We start from the raw sequence: 19,451 nt of genomic DNA on the forward strand, positions 1-19,451 counted from the left end.
TAAAAACATTATTTACATACATCACAGCAAAATTATCGAAAAATCTGGTTAGGTAGCTGACTTGGTGCGAAGTTGACTTATAATTAGATAAAATTTTACTTTCAGATAGCAGATATATGTCGAAATTATATCTACAGTTCAATTTTTTATGAGACATATCGCACATATTTTTAACTGAAATCCAAGATAACAAGCTGTCCATGAACTATAAAACTTGAATGCAGATAGAATGAATCGATTTCACGTGTAATCGGACTTCGACGTAATAAGTAAATTTAGCCTCTCTGCAATAAGGACATTGAAATTGTATCGGTATTGTTTTTTTTTCTGTTGTTGGTCTATTATTTATACTCTGCAGTACTATAAAAAAGATTTCTTTAAAATTTATGTTACTTTAGACAGATAATAATAAGAAGAGATATCAATCCGTAAATGCGTTTAGCAGAAAAAGCAACTTTGCAACTATTATAAAATTCTTTAAAATGATTGTTTCTTTCTCTTAATTCCTGCCAGTTCCATCTAAATATATAAACCAATTATATTAAAGAATTTTACAACAGTTGCAAAACTGCTTTTCCTGCTGAACGTAGCCAATGTCGAGTGCGTCAAATCTTGACCTGCGTATATCACAAGTCATAAATGTTTACAGATTCATTACACCAAGTCTACATTTTATACTACACGGAAAAAATTTTATATTAAATATTACTATAATGTCGCAGTAGCTGACCATCAAGGAATTATAAGTTTCGATGTTATGGTCATTATTTTAAAAACAATAAAGCAATATAATTTTTACACTTTCTCATAGTAAAAACGTTTATGTTATAAAACAAAAACTTACTGTATAAAATGTTAGTATTCCAAAGAAAATAAATATCGAGTAAATTTTTACTGCATACCATAATAAAAATAAACTTTTCCCACTTTAGAATATGGCTTGAGCGCCAGTTTTACAAAAATTATTTTATCTGTGTGATAAAAAGCAGTATTGCCATAATAGAAGTTATCGAAATCATGTACATCATTTCAAATTCGGTAACTGTTTGTTAAAAATTTAAGGGAAAGGGAAAAGTAGTAGGAGAATCAGTCAAAACGCGCAAATTTTATACACACTTGTAACGGCCGCGTGTACATTTTTAGCTTCGGCTGCCGTTCAATTGCTACAGTCTCGACAAGATTTGTACATTTCGGCTTCGATAACTGATGTTCGGCTTAAAATTTCCTTCACCGTTTCGCTATAGTTTTATTATAGAAGTGTTGTGAATGAAATAAGTGCTGTGAAGAAAGTTAAAGAAATAGAAATAAATATTCGATAAATAAATATTCGATTTACGATCTTCATCATTTATTATGTATTTATATTTTTCTATCTGATTTATTATTTTTAAATGTGATGTATCTCATCTATTTATAATTAATATCTCTGAGTTACTGTCAAATTAATTGATAAATTATATGGAAAAAGATATAAAATAGTTTAACAATACTATACACTTTCCTCCTTTTCTATCTCTTCTATCTATTCTATCTTATTATCAGTCTTATTGTTTTGATCAAACTTGAAAATAATTTTGTGAATCGATAAAATGATTGTATAAAATGATAATATAACTTTTAGATGTAATTATTGGCAGATACTTATATTATATAATTAGTTCTTATATTAACATCATTTTTAAACGACTTTAAGACGCTAATGTGATTTTTTTATTTGTTAATGGTATCTTAAGAGATCTTGAATGATATCTTGAGACATATGTAAGATATCTTGAATATAAGATTCAATAAATACCAGTCTCGTTGCTATTTCTTTTAAATTATATTAATTATTGCGTTTCTATTATAATATATGGTAGATGTGTTAATGAATAAATATCGACGTCTGAATGTGAAAATGATAAAAATAAGAAAAAGATAACCAAACTTTATATTGTTGTTCAAATTGTAAAAATGGAAGTTTAGCATTATAACATTTCACAATGATACACAGATAAAGATTATAATTATAATTTTGCATCTATGAATTTTTATTATTACAAATGATAAAATATATTAGATGAGTATTAGTTTTAAATTTTATTATATTATATTATAATTTGTTCTAAAAAGTCATGGTCTACCGATAATACAAAAAATAATAAAATATAATTTAAAATTATATTATAAGTTAATATAAAATCTTCTCCGTATAGAATATTTCGTCTTTAATATGCGACTCGCGATTTTATGACGTTTCCAATCGTTTACCGTAAAAAATCGTTAAAAAAAAAAAAAGAAAAAAGTACGCATATAGAGAGGCTATTTTCCAATAATAATTAATGACATTAGATTTTTTTTCATTCTATTTTATTTTTATTCTATTTTTCAACTATTTCATTCTCTCGTTGCCATTATTACGTTGTTATTGTTGAGTTTTTTTCTTTTTTTATTGGTTTATGGATTTGATATTTTTATTTATATCTTTATTGTCATTATTTATATCTTTATTTGTTCTCGCTTGACTAACTGAATTGATAAATGACGCAGATATATAAATACGGATGCAAAAAAAATTGGTTTTGCATCTTTTATCCTTGATGTTCTGTGTGCTATTACTTTATTGCAATTGTAATCAATTAATTATTATTATCGATAATCATTGAATTTCATTTTTACTAAAATCAGTGACGGCGACTAAGTTTAAATAGAAAAACCAAATTAGCTTCATGTATTTGATAATTATTCAGCAGACTCAACAATTGGATAGCAATCAAATGATTGGGTTTTTTTTAAAATCAATAAATCAATATCGAGTACTGATAAGATGATGTTCAATGAGAGTATCAAAGTATAATGATAATATGCAAAATATGCAATGTGCAAAGGTTATCGGTAAAGTGGAGATATATAAATCTTAATATGTTTGCAATGTGGCCAATGCTAAATGTATAAGTATCAGCAAATATATAAAAGGATTTATCGCATTGCGAAAGTTAATAGCACATGAGTTCCATATAAGAATATATCGAAGAATTTGATACAAGAGTTTAATACGAGAGTTCGTCACTGTAAGTTTACTGTTAAGTAAATAGCAATATTTTAAATACTTTTATTACTATCTATTCTTTTACGCATTATTACCTTCATAATTTCTATTTAACTTAATAAAATAAAATTATCCTTTTTTTTCTCTTGTTACAGAGTTTATGAAAAAATTGAATTGTTGTATTTTATGTAAAATATAGAAAAAAATATATGTAACAAAGATGTATTAATATAGCAAACATTATTCTTTTTTTTTTATTCAAGCATAATTTACGCGAAGACAATTAAACGCAAAATTCTTGCAATTTATTATAATTATTATTCAAATGATCGAGTTTACATATTCCAGTTAAAATAGATAAAGAGCAGTAACGGGTGAATTCTGTAACAATAAGAATGATTCATTATAAATGATAAATGATTAAACTGTGGAATATGCGATTCTGGATTGACTTTTATCTACTAAATCTTTCAAATTGATGCAGTGTTAAAATGTTTGACTGTATACACCTTTTTAAAGATACAAATTTTTTTTAGAGTTAAAATTTTTCTCCTTTGCGTATATTGATACAGATGTTGATATATCGATTTTCAAAAGAATTGATTTTAGATGAAAACATTAATATATAAATATATAAATATTTTTAATCTCGGATTAATTTTTCACACGATTGCACAATTGTTTTTATTCTCTTAAACAAATAAAATCTTATCAAAATGGCATTACTGAATCTATCTGGAGCATAAGATATACCATTTTACTCTGATTATAAATACGTTATCCAATAAAAAAAAAAAATAACTTTAAATATAGACTTTCTATTTACATCATCAGTTTGTGGAAATTGTGTTTAATAAGATTAGTGATTCATTTTTCAATTACAATAAATGAGTTCATCATATTAGTTATATATTTTTAAACTGTTAATTATAAAAATATATAATTAATTAATTTTATTTTGTTTACGATTAACATATTTAGGATATTAAGATAATCAATATTGTGAAGACGTGATTGGATGATTTGAAAATCAGAAGAACAGGACACTGAAGAAGATTGAGTTTAATTAAACGGTTTATCACGTTAAGGAACGATGTTTATTATTATATTGCTATTATCTATCCTTACTTTATTTCTGTATAATTATTATGTGCATTATGGAAGAAATGGACGACTCATTAATCTTATACCAGGACCACCGCACTCTCTAATTTCTGGCCATGCATTAAAATTCCTTGTCTCAACAGGCAAGTAAAAATTTTTAATGTATTTGCATTAATTGGCGTACGACCTTGTCATTTATATACAAAAGCAAAAATTAAATTTGTAAATTCTCTGCTGTGAAATGGATACCTATCCAGTATTATTGCGTACTGATCGCTAATAATTATTTAAATTTATCAGTATTTTTCTTCGCAATATGTATTTTTTTAAATTAATTATTATTAGTCTGTCTTGTATGTTTGAGTAACGGTATAGTAACATTGAAAAATAAAATTTTTTCATTACATCAAATTTTTTTTCTCCATATTTCTTCATATTTATGATATACTTTTTTCCGTATGTATGTATTCATATTTATAATTATGTATATGTTTTTCAGAGGAACAATGGAAGTTGTTGAATTTCATATTTGATAAGTACTATCCCATTGTAAAAATGTGGGGTTTCTTCAGTCCCTTTGTATCTATTCGTCATCCAGATGATATGGAGGTAATAAAATATATAAGAATTTAATTCTTCGTAGAAATTATGATTTGGCTAGATTTAGAAACCTTGTGTGTAACGCAAAAAGATTTTGATCGAGAGCTTATAAAAAAAATGTTTCTTAAAAAGATGAGAAGAGAAAGTATGTGGAAGATAATAATTTGAGATTTTTATTAGATTCTTTGTATATTTGAGATTATAATATGCTATAATAAACTGATGTTTCACGCTTAATATCTGTTATTCCTCTTAATTTTTCGTGATTTCAGACGATACTAAGCAGCACCAAGCATATCGAGAAAAGTAGTATGTATTTCGTATTACATCCTTGGTTCGGAACAGGTCTCCTCACTAGCACAGGTAATGTAACAATACTATACATATATAAATGCATATATCTTTTACTATTACAGCCTGTTATTAGCTTATTTTAATTATGTAGAGAATCAAATAAAATTTGATATAAAAAGAAATAGAAATTTGATATAAAAAGAAATAGAAATAAATTTGAATGATTAATATTATTGAAGGATTGGTCAATTTGATATCAAATTGGAAAAATTGCAAAAGAGTATTTTTATATAATATATTACTTTTATTTTATATCGCACGATTATTGATATTATCTTGTTTTTTTAAGGCGCCAAATGGCAATCGCGACGAAAGATATTAACACCTGCATTTCATTTCCGTATATTGAATCAGTATGTTGATATCTTGATCAAAGAGAGCGATCACATGATAAAGTCTATGAAGGATGAAGATGGAATAATTGTAAAAGATTTAATACCATTTATTAGTGAACATACGTTGAATGCGATATGCGGTAAGGTTTCCATGTTCTATAAGGGTCCTATTGTTCTCTGTTTGCAATTATGTACAAGCATTTCGCTTTAAGTGATCATAACTTAATAGAAAAAGATAATTTGTCACTGTATATATGCAATATTAATGAGACAAAGATAATATTCGATTTTTATACTCTAGTATTTTTCGGCAGTGTGATTTTGATCTTACATAACAAATGCCATTGTAGAAACTGCCATGGGTATCTCTCTGCACGATCTTGGCGCGTTTCAGCAAAAGTATCGAAAAGCCATTCACGAGATAATCGAACTTCTTATTTATAGGTAATTTATGGATATAAACAGATATTACGGATAAAGTAAATGATTGTCAAAGAATCAACGGTTCTTTATGATTGTGATATAGCTATATCTTTTAAGAAGTAGATCAATTATCAAATAGTTACGTGAAGATTTAAAAACAGATAAGACAAAACACTTAGTAAAATATCGATGTTTAAGCTGACAATTAGCAATCAAAACATATTGCACGTGCTCAATTAAATATTTTGTTTCAAAATAAAAATTGTTTGCAGCTTTTATAATGTTGAAAATATTAAAAAATTCGAGTAAATAAACATAAGTTATCTGGAGATAAGTTATCTTTAATCAAAGAATCTCTAACTATAAATAAGTACAAAGTTCTCAAAAAATTCTATTCTCAGAAATTTTCAGAAAATACCTTCTTGAAATATATAGTTTTAAATCTTACTATGTATTATTTCTATATGATTGCTTAAAACTTGCTTTAAAATTTTACAATGACTTTAAAATAAATATTTTACAAAATTATATTATTATTTAAATTATACGCATGCCTTATTTAATTACGATTTAGATTACTGAGGATTTGGTTCCATAACGATCTGTTATTCGCTTTGTCACCACAGGGAAGGAAACAAAAAAAGATCCTTAAGATATTGCATGGATTTACGGAAAAAGTGCGTTATAAATTATGTTACTTAACATTTTTTCACTCTTTTTTTTCGTAAAGAAAGCTCTTTTCAAAGATTATGCAATTATATTAGGTGTACAACTTTGCTTCCGCCGTTTTTTTCCGAAATTCGAGGCTTTATTGTAAAAAACTGGTTATACATTTATCATTCAAAGTATTGTCCACTCCCAATGATCGTGCCAATTCTTTTTGACTTTGACTCGAGTCTTCGTTAAGTAATGCCTCCAAAATTCTGCATCTTCGAAAACCTTCTCTCTTCCACCGCTATGCCGGTCTTCGACGTGAAAATCACCGTTCTTGAAGCGTTGAAACCACTCACGACACGTTCTTTCACTAATAGCGGCTTCGCCATAAGTATTTGAGAGCGTTCGATGAGCCTCGGCCGCAGATTTCTTCATATTGAAGCAGAAAATTAAAACCTCCCGCAAATGACGAGAATTTGGCTCGTAAACTGACATTTTCAATCGAGAATAACTTTATGATGCGGACACAAATCGACTAATGTTTCTATGGGGTTATGTTGACAGATGCCCAAGTTTATCGCATGACGTCTATGATCTATTTATTTCGACCGCTACTTACCGCTAAAGCCATCTATAGGAAAACGGCGGAAGCAAAGTTGTACACCTAATATCATGAGTATTAATAACATATTGGTAGAATATAATATATTATTTAATACAAGTCATTAAAAAATTTAATATTGTACTCATGTAGATCATCGCGGAAAGGAAACTTTACCACGAAAACACAAATGGTCGATACTTGAAAAATATTGAAAGTGACAAAAAGACGGAGATGGATGATGTAGAAGTGTTCGGAAGTACGTAAGACGATCAAATTCTAATTTAAGTTTGATCGCGCAATGCAATATTATAAATGCAATATATTATAAATCATATCTACAGTATTTATATTAAATATATAATCATAAGTGTATAAATATAATGAACATATCTGCCGTCAAATTAAATCATTATTTATAATGAATTTTAAATGAGAACGATACTATTTAATTAAAACACGATATGCGAAAATAGAAATGACGCTAATATGTGTTCGTGTTTATTTATTTGTAGTTAAAAAAAAACGACTGGCCATGTTAGACCTCTTAATAGCAAAGTCTCGAGAAGGACTTTTGACTGATTTGGATATCAGAGAGGAAGTCGATACTTTTATGTTTGAAGTATGTATTTGTAATTTCTAACTAATTTTCTATTTACATATTATTTGAGCACGTATAATATATATGTAACGTGATTACAGGGTCACGATACTACAGCGATGGGTATAACGTTTGCTTTATTATTATTAGCTGAACACAAAGATATCCAGGTAACTCTTTTATCAATTTTATATCATTTGTATTGTGATTTTTATTTAAATTAATATAGATGTCTAGCGCTTTTGTTGTGATGTATTGTTCCAATATATATGTATAGATGTATATCAATATATATATTTCGAAAAGATTAAAAAATTAAAATATCTCTAAAATAAATATAAAGAATTCATTAAAATTTATTAATAATTTATTTTTATCTAGGCTTAAAAATTAAAATATTATAAATATATGCTAATTATTATCGTTGATGCAGGAACGTGTGAGGACTGAAGTCAATACAGTAATGCAAGAGAATGAAGACAAATTTACTATAAGATCACTGCAAAATTTATTATATTTAGATAGATGTATAAAGGAAGCGCTACGTTTATATCCCAGCGTGTTTTTTGTATCGCGATTTGCTGCGGAGGATGTAAAACTACGTGAGTAATTAATTACTTTTTTCACATAAAATATATAAATATTTAATTGCTTTAATATTTATATATTTAAAAATGTTAAAATATTTTATTTTTTAAAAGAATTCTTATTTTTGTAAATTACATTTAATTTTATACCCTTTTCAGAGTCATATGTAGTACCAACTGGAACAATCATACATCTTAATATCTATGGAGTTCACAGAGATCCTAATTTCTGGCCAAATCCAGAAGTATTCGATCCGGATAGATTTTTGCCCGAGAGGATCTTGAATCGCCATCCGTATTGCTATCTACCGTTCAGCGCAGGACCGCGAAATTGCATAGGTAAATTGTTGCCGATTTTCATTTCTTCTCATGTGTCAATAGTTTCCAGTACACTTCTAATTGCAGGTCAACGGTTCGGTCTATTGGAGATGAAAGCTATAATAGCTTCTCTGGTGCACAATTTTTATTTGGAACCTGTTGATTATTTAAAAGATCTTCGAATGAGAACCGATGTAATACTTCGTCCTTCTCATCCGGTTCGTGTGAGATTCGTTCCGATCAAATGTTAACAATTGTTTGAGACAGATACTATAAGAATGTAAAAAGTTAATATATTGCAAAAATAATAGAAAATATTATTATGTAAATATTATGTTTAATAGTGAAAATATAGGCACGAAATGTCTTGTAAGTCAGAGTCACAAGTCTTTACGTGCTCTAATTCATCAAATTTATTCAATTGCGTAAGATTTTTTATCATTATATACAATTATAATAAAAACGAAAATATATATAATAATATATAAAACTAATAAAATAATCGTTTTTCGGCATTTCATTCAGCGAAGCGATGTAGGAATGAAAATATTTTACTTGAAAGCAGAAACTTGGATGTGCCTAATATAAGTTTGTTTATTAGTAAGAAAATATCTTGTATTTCTACATCTGTCAGAAGAATGAATATTTTGGTAAATGTATCAATTTCTGTATAAAATTGATTGAACAAAAATACGGATTTTTATTGATATTAAATTTCTTTCCAATCGATATCTTAAAAAATATGAATTTATAAAATACACCTAAATATCTAGATTTTAACGAGAAACATAATTTTTTTGCATTAAATTTTATTGCTTTTAATTATTTTAAGTGTATCATATTTATCGATACATATTTTGCATCTTGAGAAATCATTCATTAAAGAATATATCCTTTAGATCTTATGCAGAACCTTAGAATTTTGCAAACACCCGAGCCACAGAACCAAATATTCCAAGTACTCAAAAACAAACCGCCGTTGATGGCTGCGTTTATCAAGCAATAGGTAACTATTTCTTTAAAAAAAAGAAATAAATAAATGTTTCTATATTATTATCTGCGCATATTTGATTTACTTATAATCTTCTTAATTAGAGGGGAATGCTTGTTCATTAGAGACTCTCTAATAAGAGTCGCGAAATAACGTCTTATGTAAATTAGGTCGATGATACCATGTTTTGTCAAACATATGTTTGTCCGCAGGCGAATAAGCAGAAGCACGCTATGCAACATCTGATGAAGATTCTCACAAGCTTGCAGATGCTTGAGCAACAGAACCAAAGCAACAACAACAGCAGCATCAAGGCAGACTGCAGATACAGGCAATGCTATTGTAGCAGCCACAACAGCAACAGCCGGTGCAACAGGCGCAATGATACAAACATCAGATGCTAGCGATGCAGCTAATGCAGCAAATATACAAGAGATATGTTGTAAGAATAAAGTGTTGTATAAGATGTTGCATAAATATAAGAGAATTGATAAAAAATATAGTCTGTAAAATATATTGTAATTTTTAAAAATCTAATAAACTGTATTAAAAATATAAAATTCATATGTCTTCTGATTGAACATACACCTATCCATTTCCACACACCTTGTCGCGTCATACACATCTCTTTCCTTATTATACATTTTGATATATTTTTGCTGATTTTTCGTTCTTGGAATTTCTGAAACTGCATTTCTTAGAATTAAGTATCAGGAAAATATAATTAGCAAAGAGATGGCACAAGCTAGAATTTTAAAAAGCGCGAAAATTTAAAGCTTCAAAATCCGCAAAAATATCAGAAGAACATGATCAGCAAAGAGGTGACACAAACCAAAATTTAAAAAACGCAAAAATTGTAAGTTTTGAAATCCGCAAAAGTAACAGGAGAATATAATCAGCAAAAAGGTGGCACAAAGTAAAATTTCAAGAAGCGCGAAAATTTGAAGCTTCAAAATCCGCAAAAGTATCAGGAGAACATAATCAGCAAAGAGATGGCACAAATCAAAATGTTAAAAAGTTCGAAATTTGAAGCTTTGAAATGCGCAAAAATATCAGGAGAACATGATCAGCAAGAAGGTGGCACACACTAAAATTTTAAAAAACGCGAAAATTTAAAGCTTTAGAATCCGCAAAAGTATCAGGAGAACATAATCGGCACAGAGGTGGCACAAAGTAAAAATTTTAAGAAGCGCGAAAAGTTGAAGCTTCAAAATCTGCAAAAATATCTAATTTTTTTTTTTACGAAGGAAGACAAAAATGCATTATGCATTCCCATCGGCCGGTCCGGTGAGATATGGGGGACTCGTACTCGCTAAAAAACTCTCCTTATAAAGCCAACCTTTGGCCTCTCGCCGATACTTACATAAATTTAAATTCTAGGATATCGGGAACATGATAAGGCAAGAGAAATAATACAAATAAAAATTTCAAATTTTAAATTTTAAGTACTTCATCTTTATTTTCTTTTCTCATTTACAGTATAGTGAAAATTACTATTTAAAATTTGTTTTTACAACTCGTCTATCAATTTTCATAAATAATCGCTGTACAACTTATAAATGTCTAAGGAGAAAAAATCCATATATAATATACTATATATATGGGAATAAGTCCATAATATAATTATATGTCAAAATAAATAAAATATATACATTAAAGTAGTATTTTTTATACAACAATAAGTTTATCATATTTATTATCGATTTAAAAAAAAAACTTCTTTATTGTTAATCAGAAAAAAAAAAACGAATTGTTAATGTGATTTCCATTACTTTTTTAAAGCCGTTATAAGAAGCTAAAAATACTTTGTTTTTAATATGCAAAAGTTTACAAGAATTACATGATCTTAAAAATAAAAGTCATTAAATTTAGCGAAATTATTTATTAATTTTAAAAGAAAATTTAAAAATTTGTTGCATGAAAATTATGCCGCGTAAATTTTAATTGTAAATTTAACGATAAAAGTAATGGTTGAATTTCTCGTTATCAATAAAATATATCAAATTATGTTAAAAGAAAAAAGAACTGATAACAATATTATAAAAAATACCTTACTTCTCAACTCTAATTTATATATATACATATATTTATAAGGGCCCGAGCGCAGACTTTCGCATAAGCGCATAACCATAAGCATAAGGAAATTAATTAGTCCATCTAGCATATGCATAAGCCGTAAGCAAATTGACCAACCACAATCAATTTTTTTTTTGGAATTATCGACTGTGATTGGTTAATTTCCTTACGATTAACGACATACGACTTATTGTAGAACCGGCCTAAGACTATGTTCCAAAACGGTGTAAAATTTCCTCTCCGAGTAAAATTTTACTCGGTGGCCGGCCTGGAACCAATTAGAAACGCTGAAAAAAGTTTCGGAACAGCCAACGAGTGAAATTTTCCTCGGAGAGTACGTTTTAGAACGTAACCTAACTATCTTATTTTTCACGTTCTGGAAGTGCAAGAAAGTGTAGATAACATATACTCGGTCTCAGATTGAACATTTGAGGTCTGTTCTTTACAGCTGAACTGGCTGCACTAGTTCAGAGCCCATCCTTCTTCTTCCAATAGGGAGAGAAAAAGATAAACTCTGAACCAGTGCAGCCAGTTCAGCTGCAAAGAACAGATCCTTAGTACTGTGGTGCGCTGTTGATTGGTGGAGTTAGGCAAGGTCTTAAAGGCATTTCGAGGATATTATTAAAATAGCATTCGCGAAAATAACAGTGCGTATTGAGTAATATCGTATTTTTGTTATTACTGTGCGAACATTTGGCGAATAAATTTGATGATTTGTGAAATATTTATAGCATAACAATAGGTCGAGATGGCTGCCCGTTCGGTCCTGAGATATTTGAAACCAAAGCTCGTGATGTTCCAGAGCCACCGATGCGCTTCTCTGTCTGGCTTCGATATTCAGCACAAAACTCCCACCATCAAGAAGGTGATGCCCATACCAAAGGCCCAGTATGGTGGTAGGCATACTGTCACCATGTTACCTGGAGCTGGCATCGGACCAGAGTTAATGTCTTACGTTAAAGAAGTGCGTAAATATTATTCAAAATCTGTAGTTTATAATATTACAGACTGAAGATATAGCATATTAGTTTCCTATCCAGAGAACTGATATTGAAAATTTATGGCTTATTTATGGATTTATATAAGAGGAATATAAGTCTTTCTCGTTTATGAATTTATTTAATAAAATTTGCTGACAATTTGTTTGATTCTTGATAATATAAGTATATTATGGACATGATTTTGATATATAAATAAAATTATTAAATCTATTTAAAACACATTATTTAATTTAATTATAATTGCTCTCTCTAGGTTTTTAAATACGCTGGTGTACCAGTAGACTTTGAGGATGTTGATATCGATCCCAATGCAGATGACAATGTTGATTTAGATTACGCAATTACATCAATACGTAGAAACGGAGTGGCATTAAAGGGTAACATAGAAACACACAGTACAGAAGCTGACGTTTTATCACGAAACGTCGCGCTGCGAAACGAACTGGATCTCTATGTAAATGTTCTGCACTGTGTATCCTATCCGGGCGTCAACTCTCGTCAGAAGAATATCGATATAGTGATTGTTAGGCAAAACACTGAAGGCGAGTATTCCATGCTGGAACACGAGAGCGTCCATGGTGTTGTCGAAAGCATGAAAGTTATCACGAACTCCAACTCGGAGCGTGTCGCGCGTTACGCGTTTGAGTATGCCAAGAGGAATGGCCGCAAGAAAGTTACGACGGTCCATAAAGCAAACATCATGAAGCTATCTGATGGACTCTTTTTGGAGATCTCGCGACAGGTCGCCAAGGATTATCCGGACATCATCCACAATGATATGATCATCGACAATTGTTGCATGCAACTCGTTTCAAATCCGCATCAGTTTGACGTCGTGCTGACGACCAATCTGTACGGCGCTATCGTATCGAACGTGGTGTGCGGTCTATTGGGCGGTGCTGGCCTATTGGCCGGCAAGAATTACGGTGAACATTACACAATCTTTGAACCGGGAACTCGTAATACCGGCACCAGCATCGCCGGCAAGAATATCGCAAATCCCATTGCGATGTTGAACGCCGCGGTCGATATGCTACGTCATTTGGGTCACAAACATCACGCTTCCATTATACAGAATGCGATCAACAAGACTATTAATCAGGGTGTACATACCAGAGATCTTGGCGGCACTGCAACGAGTAGGGAAGTCGTCGACAATATATTGAAGCACATTAAAATCGCAACTACTTAAGACTGAGAATTTTTATTCTAGAAATCTCTTGTAGCAGCTGTTTACGAAGAACGGCGAGTTTTAAATAACAAGAATCTTGTGATTTCTCTTTTTAGTAAAATAATAATAATATATTAAAGTAGCTCTGACAATTACGATAAAGCGATGTTTCGGCAATATGCAGCAATGAGATTTTGTCCGCAGGCGTTCAAAACTGCAAAATATCTTGTATAAAATTGTTATCAAAAAAATTCTTTTATTTAAATATACTCTGACAGATTACAATTTTCTTGCTATAAATCACAATGCTCTGTAATATAATAATAATATTTGTGTAATAATCGGAATTTTATATAAAATACATAATGTACATTATAAGAATATAGTAGTAGTTCCTATGGACAAATTTACCAAATATTGTGACTATTGTTGCTGTGAGGATAACTTGTATGAAAGGCGAATTATTCGTTATATCTTGTCATTAAAATAATACTCGCTTATACTTGAGCGAAAGAGATGTGGTCATAATTTATTAACAATAAGTTGTAATCAGATTCATGTCGCCTTAGCACAATTTTACCTAGATGAATTAAAATTCTAATACAATGTAAAATTACACTTTATTACTTTAAGGTTATATTGTAAAGTGTATATACATGCCGCGTTCATAAGAATAAAATGTAAATTTACATGTCTAAAGAAATACTTGAAATTAATTATATAATAGTTGCAAAGCTAATTCTTCATCGGCCTGTAAATCAATAACATTGGATACTTTCTGTCTTTTCCTTATCTTCTTATACTCCTCCTGTGTCATCAATTTTCTTTTAGATGGCCTGTAAAACAATCATGAAAATTAAAAGTCTTCGAATTTATTCCTGATTTACAAATAATTTGTTCTTTTTACCTGTGAACTACACTTTCTTTCTCAAATTCATTTTCTTCCGACTCGTTGATGGATAATACTTCTTCATCTGTATTTCGTTGCTTGCCATATATTTTATCTGGATCAGGTAACCATGAGGTATCAGGACCTTCGTCAGATTCATCCTCGTTAACATCATCATTGCGTACATCTATTTCTTCATTAGACGAAGAAGCATCTTTCTCCCCTTCATCATTTGCTTTTATTTTCTTAGCTTTCAGTTTCCTCTTCTCCTCTTTATGCTTTTCTCTAATTTTTTCTCTGAATCTTTTTTTATCGAACTGATCCTCCTCACGCAAGATTTGCTTAGCTATTTCAATATTAATACCAGAATCCACTTCATTTTCATACTGTCGAGCTAATGCTGACATTTTCGTTTTGGTAGAATCAACTAATTCCTGAAATATATATAGAAATGTTTTCATTAATATTTTTACTTTTATTTAGAACAGGCTATTTCAATTTGAATGCTTTTAGTCAGTTCTCTTTTAGTTTTTATTAATTTCAATATGAGCGTGTGTATGTCAATTCTCGATTTCTTACTTGTCCTTCATCGTCAAACGTGGTCTTCTTATTAGGTATAATGTTCTTTCTGAGAATCTTTTTCGCCAATGCAATTTTTGTAACGAGCTTCTTTTTATTTGCAATGTTATCATCCTTCTCTGTTATTGGTATATCAACAATATCTATATTTTTCCTTTTTATAGTTAATATGTCATCATCATCGCTATTATCTATAAAAAGTATTGTATATGGCGTTAAATGGTTAAACGCATTTTGTGTGCAACAAAAATAATCATCTTAAGTTTATATAATAAAAGATATCTAGATATTCATTAATTTTCTTACCAAACTGAAGAGAAGCGAGATCTTTATTTTTAATCTGTTTCTTTTCATTATTTGTAGTATCACGGATATCACTTGTGTCAGAACTGTCTCCGCTATCTTCCCGCTCACTGCCATCTGCTGAGTTATTTGAAATTTTATTTGTCTCTTCATCTTCAATCTTAATGCTATTATCAACCGACATTCTTTTTTGTATTCTTTGCAAGAATCGGATTCTTGGAGGAATAGCTAAACCTAACGATCTGTGAAAAATCAATCGTGAGAAAATGCTCAACATATGTGTGTATATATACATGTATTTAACAATTTATGTTTTTAATGCTTACTTGGCATACGAATCTGTGTCTAAAGCATGCACATTAAAGATCTCTTTATCTTTCATTAGGAAAACTGATTTGATATATGCTATAAAAGCTCTCTGAGCTGTTTCTTTCAATGCTACATCTCGTGCTAATAAAGCTTCAAGCTTACGATGTGGCGACTGCAGTTTGCTTGGATTGATTCTAAATATAAAAATAATGAGTATAATTTTATATTAGAGAAAGCAAAATTCTTATATATATGTATATATAATAGATCTTACTTTATCATATTTATTGGTATTTTACGTTGTTTAAGCTTTTCAATTATCGCCTCTTCGGAAGGCAACAAGACTAAGAGAGACTCGCCACCACTTTGAAACCTGGCAGTTCTGCCTGCTCTATGTATGTAAGCATTGGCGTCTTCTGGACAATCCATTTGGAGTACCCAATTTACAGCAGGAAAGTCTATAAAATTACGATAATATGCTATTTAATTTACTGATAATATAAATTTATAAAGAATTTTTATATTATGTGTATATGTTTTGATATGGCAAAGAATTCCATAGTATAGATTTAAAAAAAATATTCTTATTAATGTTTTAAGATTTAGGTACCTAATCCACGAGATGCAATATCAGTGGCAAATAAGACAGCGTATTGCTTTTTGCAAAATGATTCATAAATACTCATTCTTTTCAGTTGATGAAGCGTGCCATAAAGAGCTAACAAACTGACACCAGGACGTAGTCGACAAAACGCTTCATATATATATTTCACCTGTAAAATTGATTTTAGATAAGTAAATTATTTCAATTCGACAATTAATTATTGATATAACTTAATTGAATTATAACTTAATTGAATAACTTGATTGAATAATTACCTGTTTACAGCTAGAAAAGAACACAATAATCTTCTGCTTTAGATGATTTCGTATAAAGGACCACAACATTGCCATTTTATCTTCTAAGGAGCATACAATGTAATTTTGTTGTAAATTTTCCGGTGTGGTATGTGCAGAGTATTCATGCACAGACACATATAATGGGTCCTTGAGGCTCAACCTTGCTAAATCTTTTACAGATCTAATAGAAATGTAAAATATACTTGATATAATATTCTAAAACAAACTTCTAATTTCATGTAATTAGTTTTTAATATACATATACATACTTTGTTTGAGTCGCCGAAAAGAGTAATGATTGTCGTTTAGGTGGCAAATTTTCAATAATACAATTCATGGTCCTTTCAAAACCCATATCTAAGCAACGATCTGCTTCATCTAACACTAATATCTATAATTTATCATAATTTTATTAATTTTTTTTATAATTAGGAACATCATTTTATGTTATACAGTTTTTTTCTTTTTTTCAACAGATTAGCATTCTAAAAATTTTGAAAATTAACAACTATAACTAGATAGTTATAGTTTAGAAGAATGTTCTTCTCGGTTTTGAACATCAAGAAGAATATTAGCAACCACATGCAATAATCATTGCTCAGAGATAATTAAAAATTTTTCTGTTGCACCCAAATGTATAGTTTCTGATTTATTTTGAATTTTCAAACATAAAAGTTTAAAGAAAAAGATCTTTATTTTATAAATATATTTATACTTTTTAATATTTCTAATCTAGATTTAAATTTTTATTTGGATTTTGTTTAATAATAAAATTTAATTGTTATATTTTTAATAAATGTTAAAAAGAAAATAAAATTTAAATAACTGCAGAAGTTATAAAAAAACATATTATGCCATATCCAACATATAGATTATATATAAACCTATAAACCTTGTTATATATAAACTATACAGTATGGTATTCTAAAATAAGATTTATAAAGTATTATTCCTAGATTAAGAATGTAAGAATCCTATGCTTAATTAAGAAAGATATTATTTCATTACCTGCATATTTACGCAATCAAATAATGGGTTCTCATCCATATGCTGGAGCAAACGTCCCGGTGTACATATAACTATATTGCATTGATTCATACGTTTCTTTTCAAATTTCAAATCCTTTCCTCCTATAATCAGACCGGCTGAAATGTCATGATACCGACCAACTTTTCGCAGTGTCTCGTATATTTGATACGCCAGTTCTCTTGTTGGTGTAATAATTAGCGCGCCTAGACCATCCAATCTTGACCATTGTTTGCAGTATAAAATTTCTAAAACCTACAACAATAACTCATCAATTATATATTATATCAATAATATAGATGTGAGAGATATCGATACAATTCATACTGGGATAAGAAAAGCCAATGTCTTGCCGCTGCCAGTCTTTGCGGCTCCCAAAATATCGTTGCCTTGCAAAGCCAAGCCAATGCTTTGCCTCTGGATGTCCGTCATATCGACGTAATTATTTTCCGTTAAACCCTTCAGAGTAATCCTCGATAAAGGAAGGTCGCTGAATTTTGTTACTTTAGTAACGTTTATCTACAATTAGATTGCAATTAATTTCACATTTTTCACATATTATTATATCTCGTTACATTTTAGACGAGGTTATATACTTACAGTGTTGTACTTGGAGCATAGTTCCTCAATTTTTTTACTTTCCGGTACACGTTTTCTTTTTACATAAGCCTTCACCTTCTTATTTGTCATTTTTATTTATATACTTTTTCAACTTTTGAATCATATAACAGTATCAATCACACTATTTTACTTAGCTTTTGTGCGAATACATCAGAACACATGGTACATGGTATAAATCCTTATGAATACATATTGAACATAAAAAAAAGTAACGCTAGTGAGTAGCCTGAGATGTCGACACTTTCATGCCACGTATGGTGGCGCCTTTACATTTATGACAGACATAGATAAGATACGGGATACAAATAAATTAATTTTAAATTTAAAAAAATGTTTTAAAAGCAAAATTATGATTTTTCAAAATTAAATTGATTGTTAATCGAAAACTTTAATCTAAACTATACATAATTTTCACTTTTTTTCTTTAAAGAAACAAAAGTGTGAAAATATAATCAAGTGTCTAATGTAATATTAAATATTTTAAAGAAATAATGTCGGATCTAATATCTGTAAAAAAAAAAAAAATTTAATTTGTTGTTTAAAACTGAAGTAGAAACAAGAAGGAAAGAAAAAACGAGGATGAAAAAAGAGAGAGATGAGAGAGAACTCAAAGAAATTTTTAGATTATCTTAAAAATCTCTTATCTTAAAAATTAATTTCATGTCAAATTTTTATCAATTTCGTTTTTTTTTTTTTTTTTTTTTTTGTAAGCCAGCAATATGCTTTCAATAGCCTCATTGCTTTGAGAGAATGAAGTGGGTAAACCCGAGTAGAGAGATGCATTCTGCGGATGGATCTGCCATGTAATATACGAATCAGTGTCAATAGAAGAGAGACACGAAACTATTATTAAAAAGCATAATGTGTGGAATGCGCGCGCGTCATCTTGTAAGCGACAGTTGCGTGTACGTACGCACAGTGTGCTTGCATCGCGGACAGCGGAAAATTAAGCTGAAAGAAGAACAGTCGTAATAACTTGG

At 29.5% G+C, this 19,451-nt stretch overlaps 3 protein-coding genes across 4 annotated transcripts; 2 read left to right on the top strand and 1 right to left on the bottom strand.

The window, feature by feature from the left end:
- The first annotated feature begins 2,956 nt into the window (after positions 1-2,956).
- On the top strand, positions 2,957-10,097 carry LOC138938744 (cytochrome P450 4C1-like). The gene is made up of 15 exons (XM_070305967.1): positions 2,957-3,050; positions 4,010-4,275; positions 4,632-4,741; positions 5,005-5,095; positions 5,376-5,561; positions 5,772-5,865; positions 6,419-6,521; positions 7,253-7,358; positions 7,615-7,721; positions 7,802-7,870; positions 8,134-8,302; positions 8,447-8,626; positions 8,693-8,829; positions 9,505-9,611; positions 9,809-10,097. Exons 2-14 carry the CDS (start codon positions 4,122-4,124, stop codon positions 9,586-9,588), a joined length of 1,590 nt encoding a protein of 529 aa, XP_070162068.1. The 5' UTR covers positions 2,957-3,050; positions 4,010-4,121; the 3' UTR covers positions 9,589-9,611; positions 9,809-10,097.
- A 2,086-nt stretch (positions 10,098-12,183) lies between these two features.
- On the top strand, positions 12,184-14,592 carry Idh3g (Isocitrate dehydrogenase (NAD(+)) 3 non-catalytic subunit gamma). 2 transcript variants are annotated; one of them, XM_070305951.1, is made up of 3 exons: positions 12,184-12,319; positions 12,404-12,636; positions 12,927-14,588. In XM_070305951.1, the coding sequence occupies exons 2-3, from the start codon at positions 12,421-12,423 to the stop codon at positions 13,863-13,865; spliced, it is 1,155 nt and encodes a 384-aa protein (XP_070162052.1). In that variant the 5' UTR covers positions 12,184-12,319; positions 12,404-12,420; the 3' UTR covers positions 13,866-14,588. The 2 variants fall into 2 exon arrangements, with proteins under 2 accessions (XP_070162052.1, XP_070162053.1); XM_070305952.1 differs by lacking the exon at positions 12,184-12,319 and having other exon boundaries at positions 12,412-12,636; positions 12,927-14,592.
- Positions 14,135-18,636, bottom strand: LOC138938736 (probable ATP-dependent RNA helicase DDX10). Its single transcript, XM_070305950.1, has 12 exons — positions 18,451-18,636; positions 18,178-18,369; positions 17,833-18,105; positions 17,094-17,215; positions 16,804-17,005; positions 16,535-16,697; positions 16,199-16,382; positions 15,942-16,118; positions 15,619-15,857; positions 15,313-15,503; positions 14,752-15,167; positions 14,135-14,680 (listed from the first exon to the last, which is right to left on the bottom strand). The coding sequence occupies exons 1-12, from the start codon at positions 18,538-18,540 to the stop codon at positions 14,557-14,559; spliced, it is 2,373 nt and encodes a 790-aa protein (XP_070162051.1). The 5' UTR covers positions 18,541-18,636; the 3' UTR covers positions 14,135-14,556.
- Between the last annotated feature and the right edge of the window lie 815 nt (positions 18,637-19,451).

Source organism: Polyergus mexicanus, unplaced genomic scaffold, assembly GCF_030449975.1.
Source record: "Polyergus mexicanus isolate NDT 795.1 unplaced genomic scaffold, iyPolMexi1.0 SCAF_13, whole genome shotgun sequence".
Lineage (NCBI taxonomy): Eukaryota > Metazoa > Arthropoda > Insecta > Hymenoptera > Formicidae > Polyergus > Polyergus mexicanus.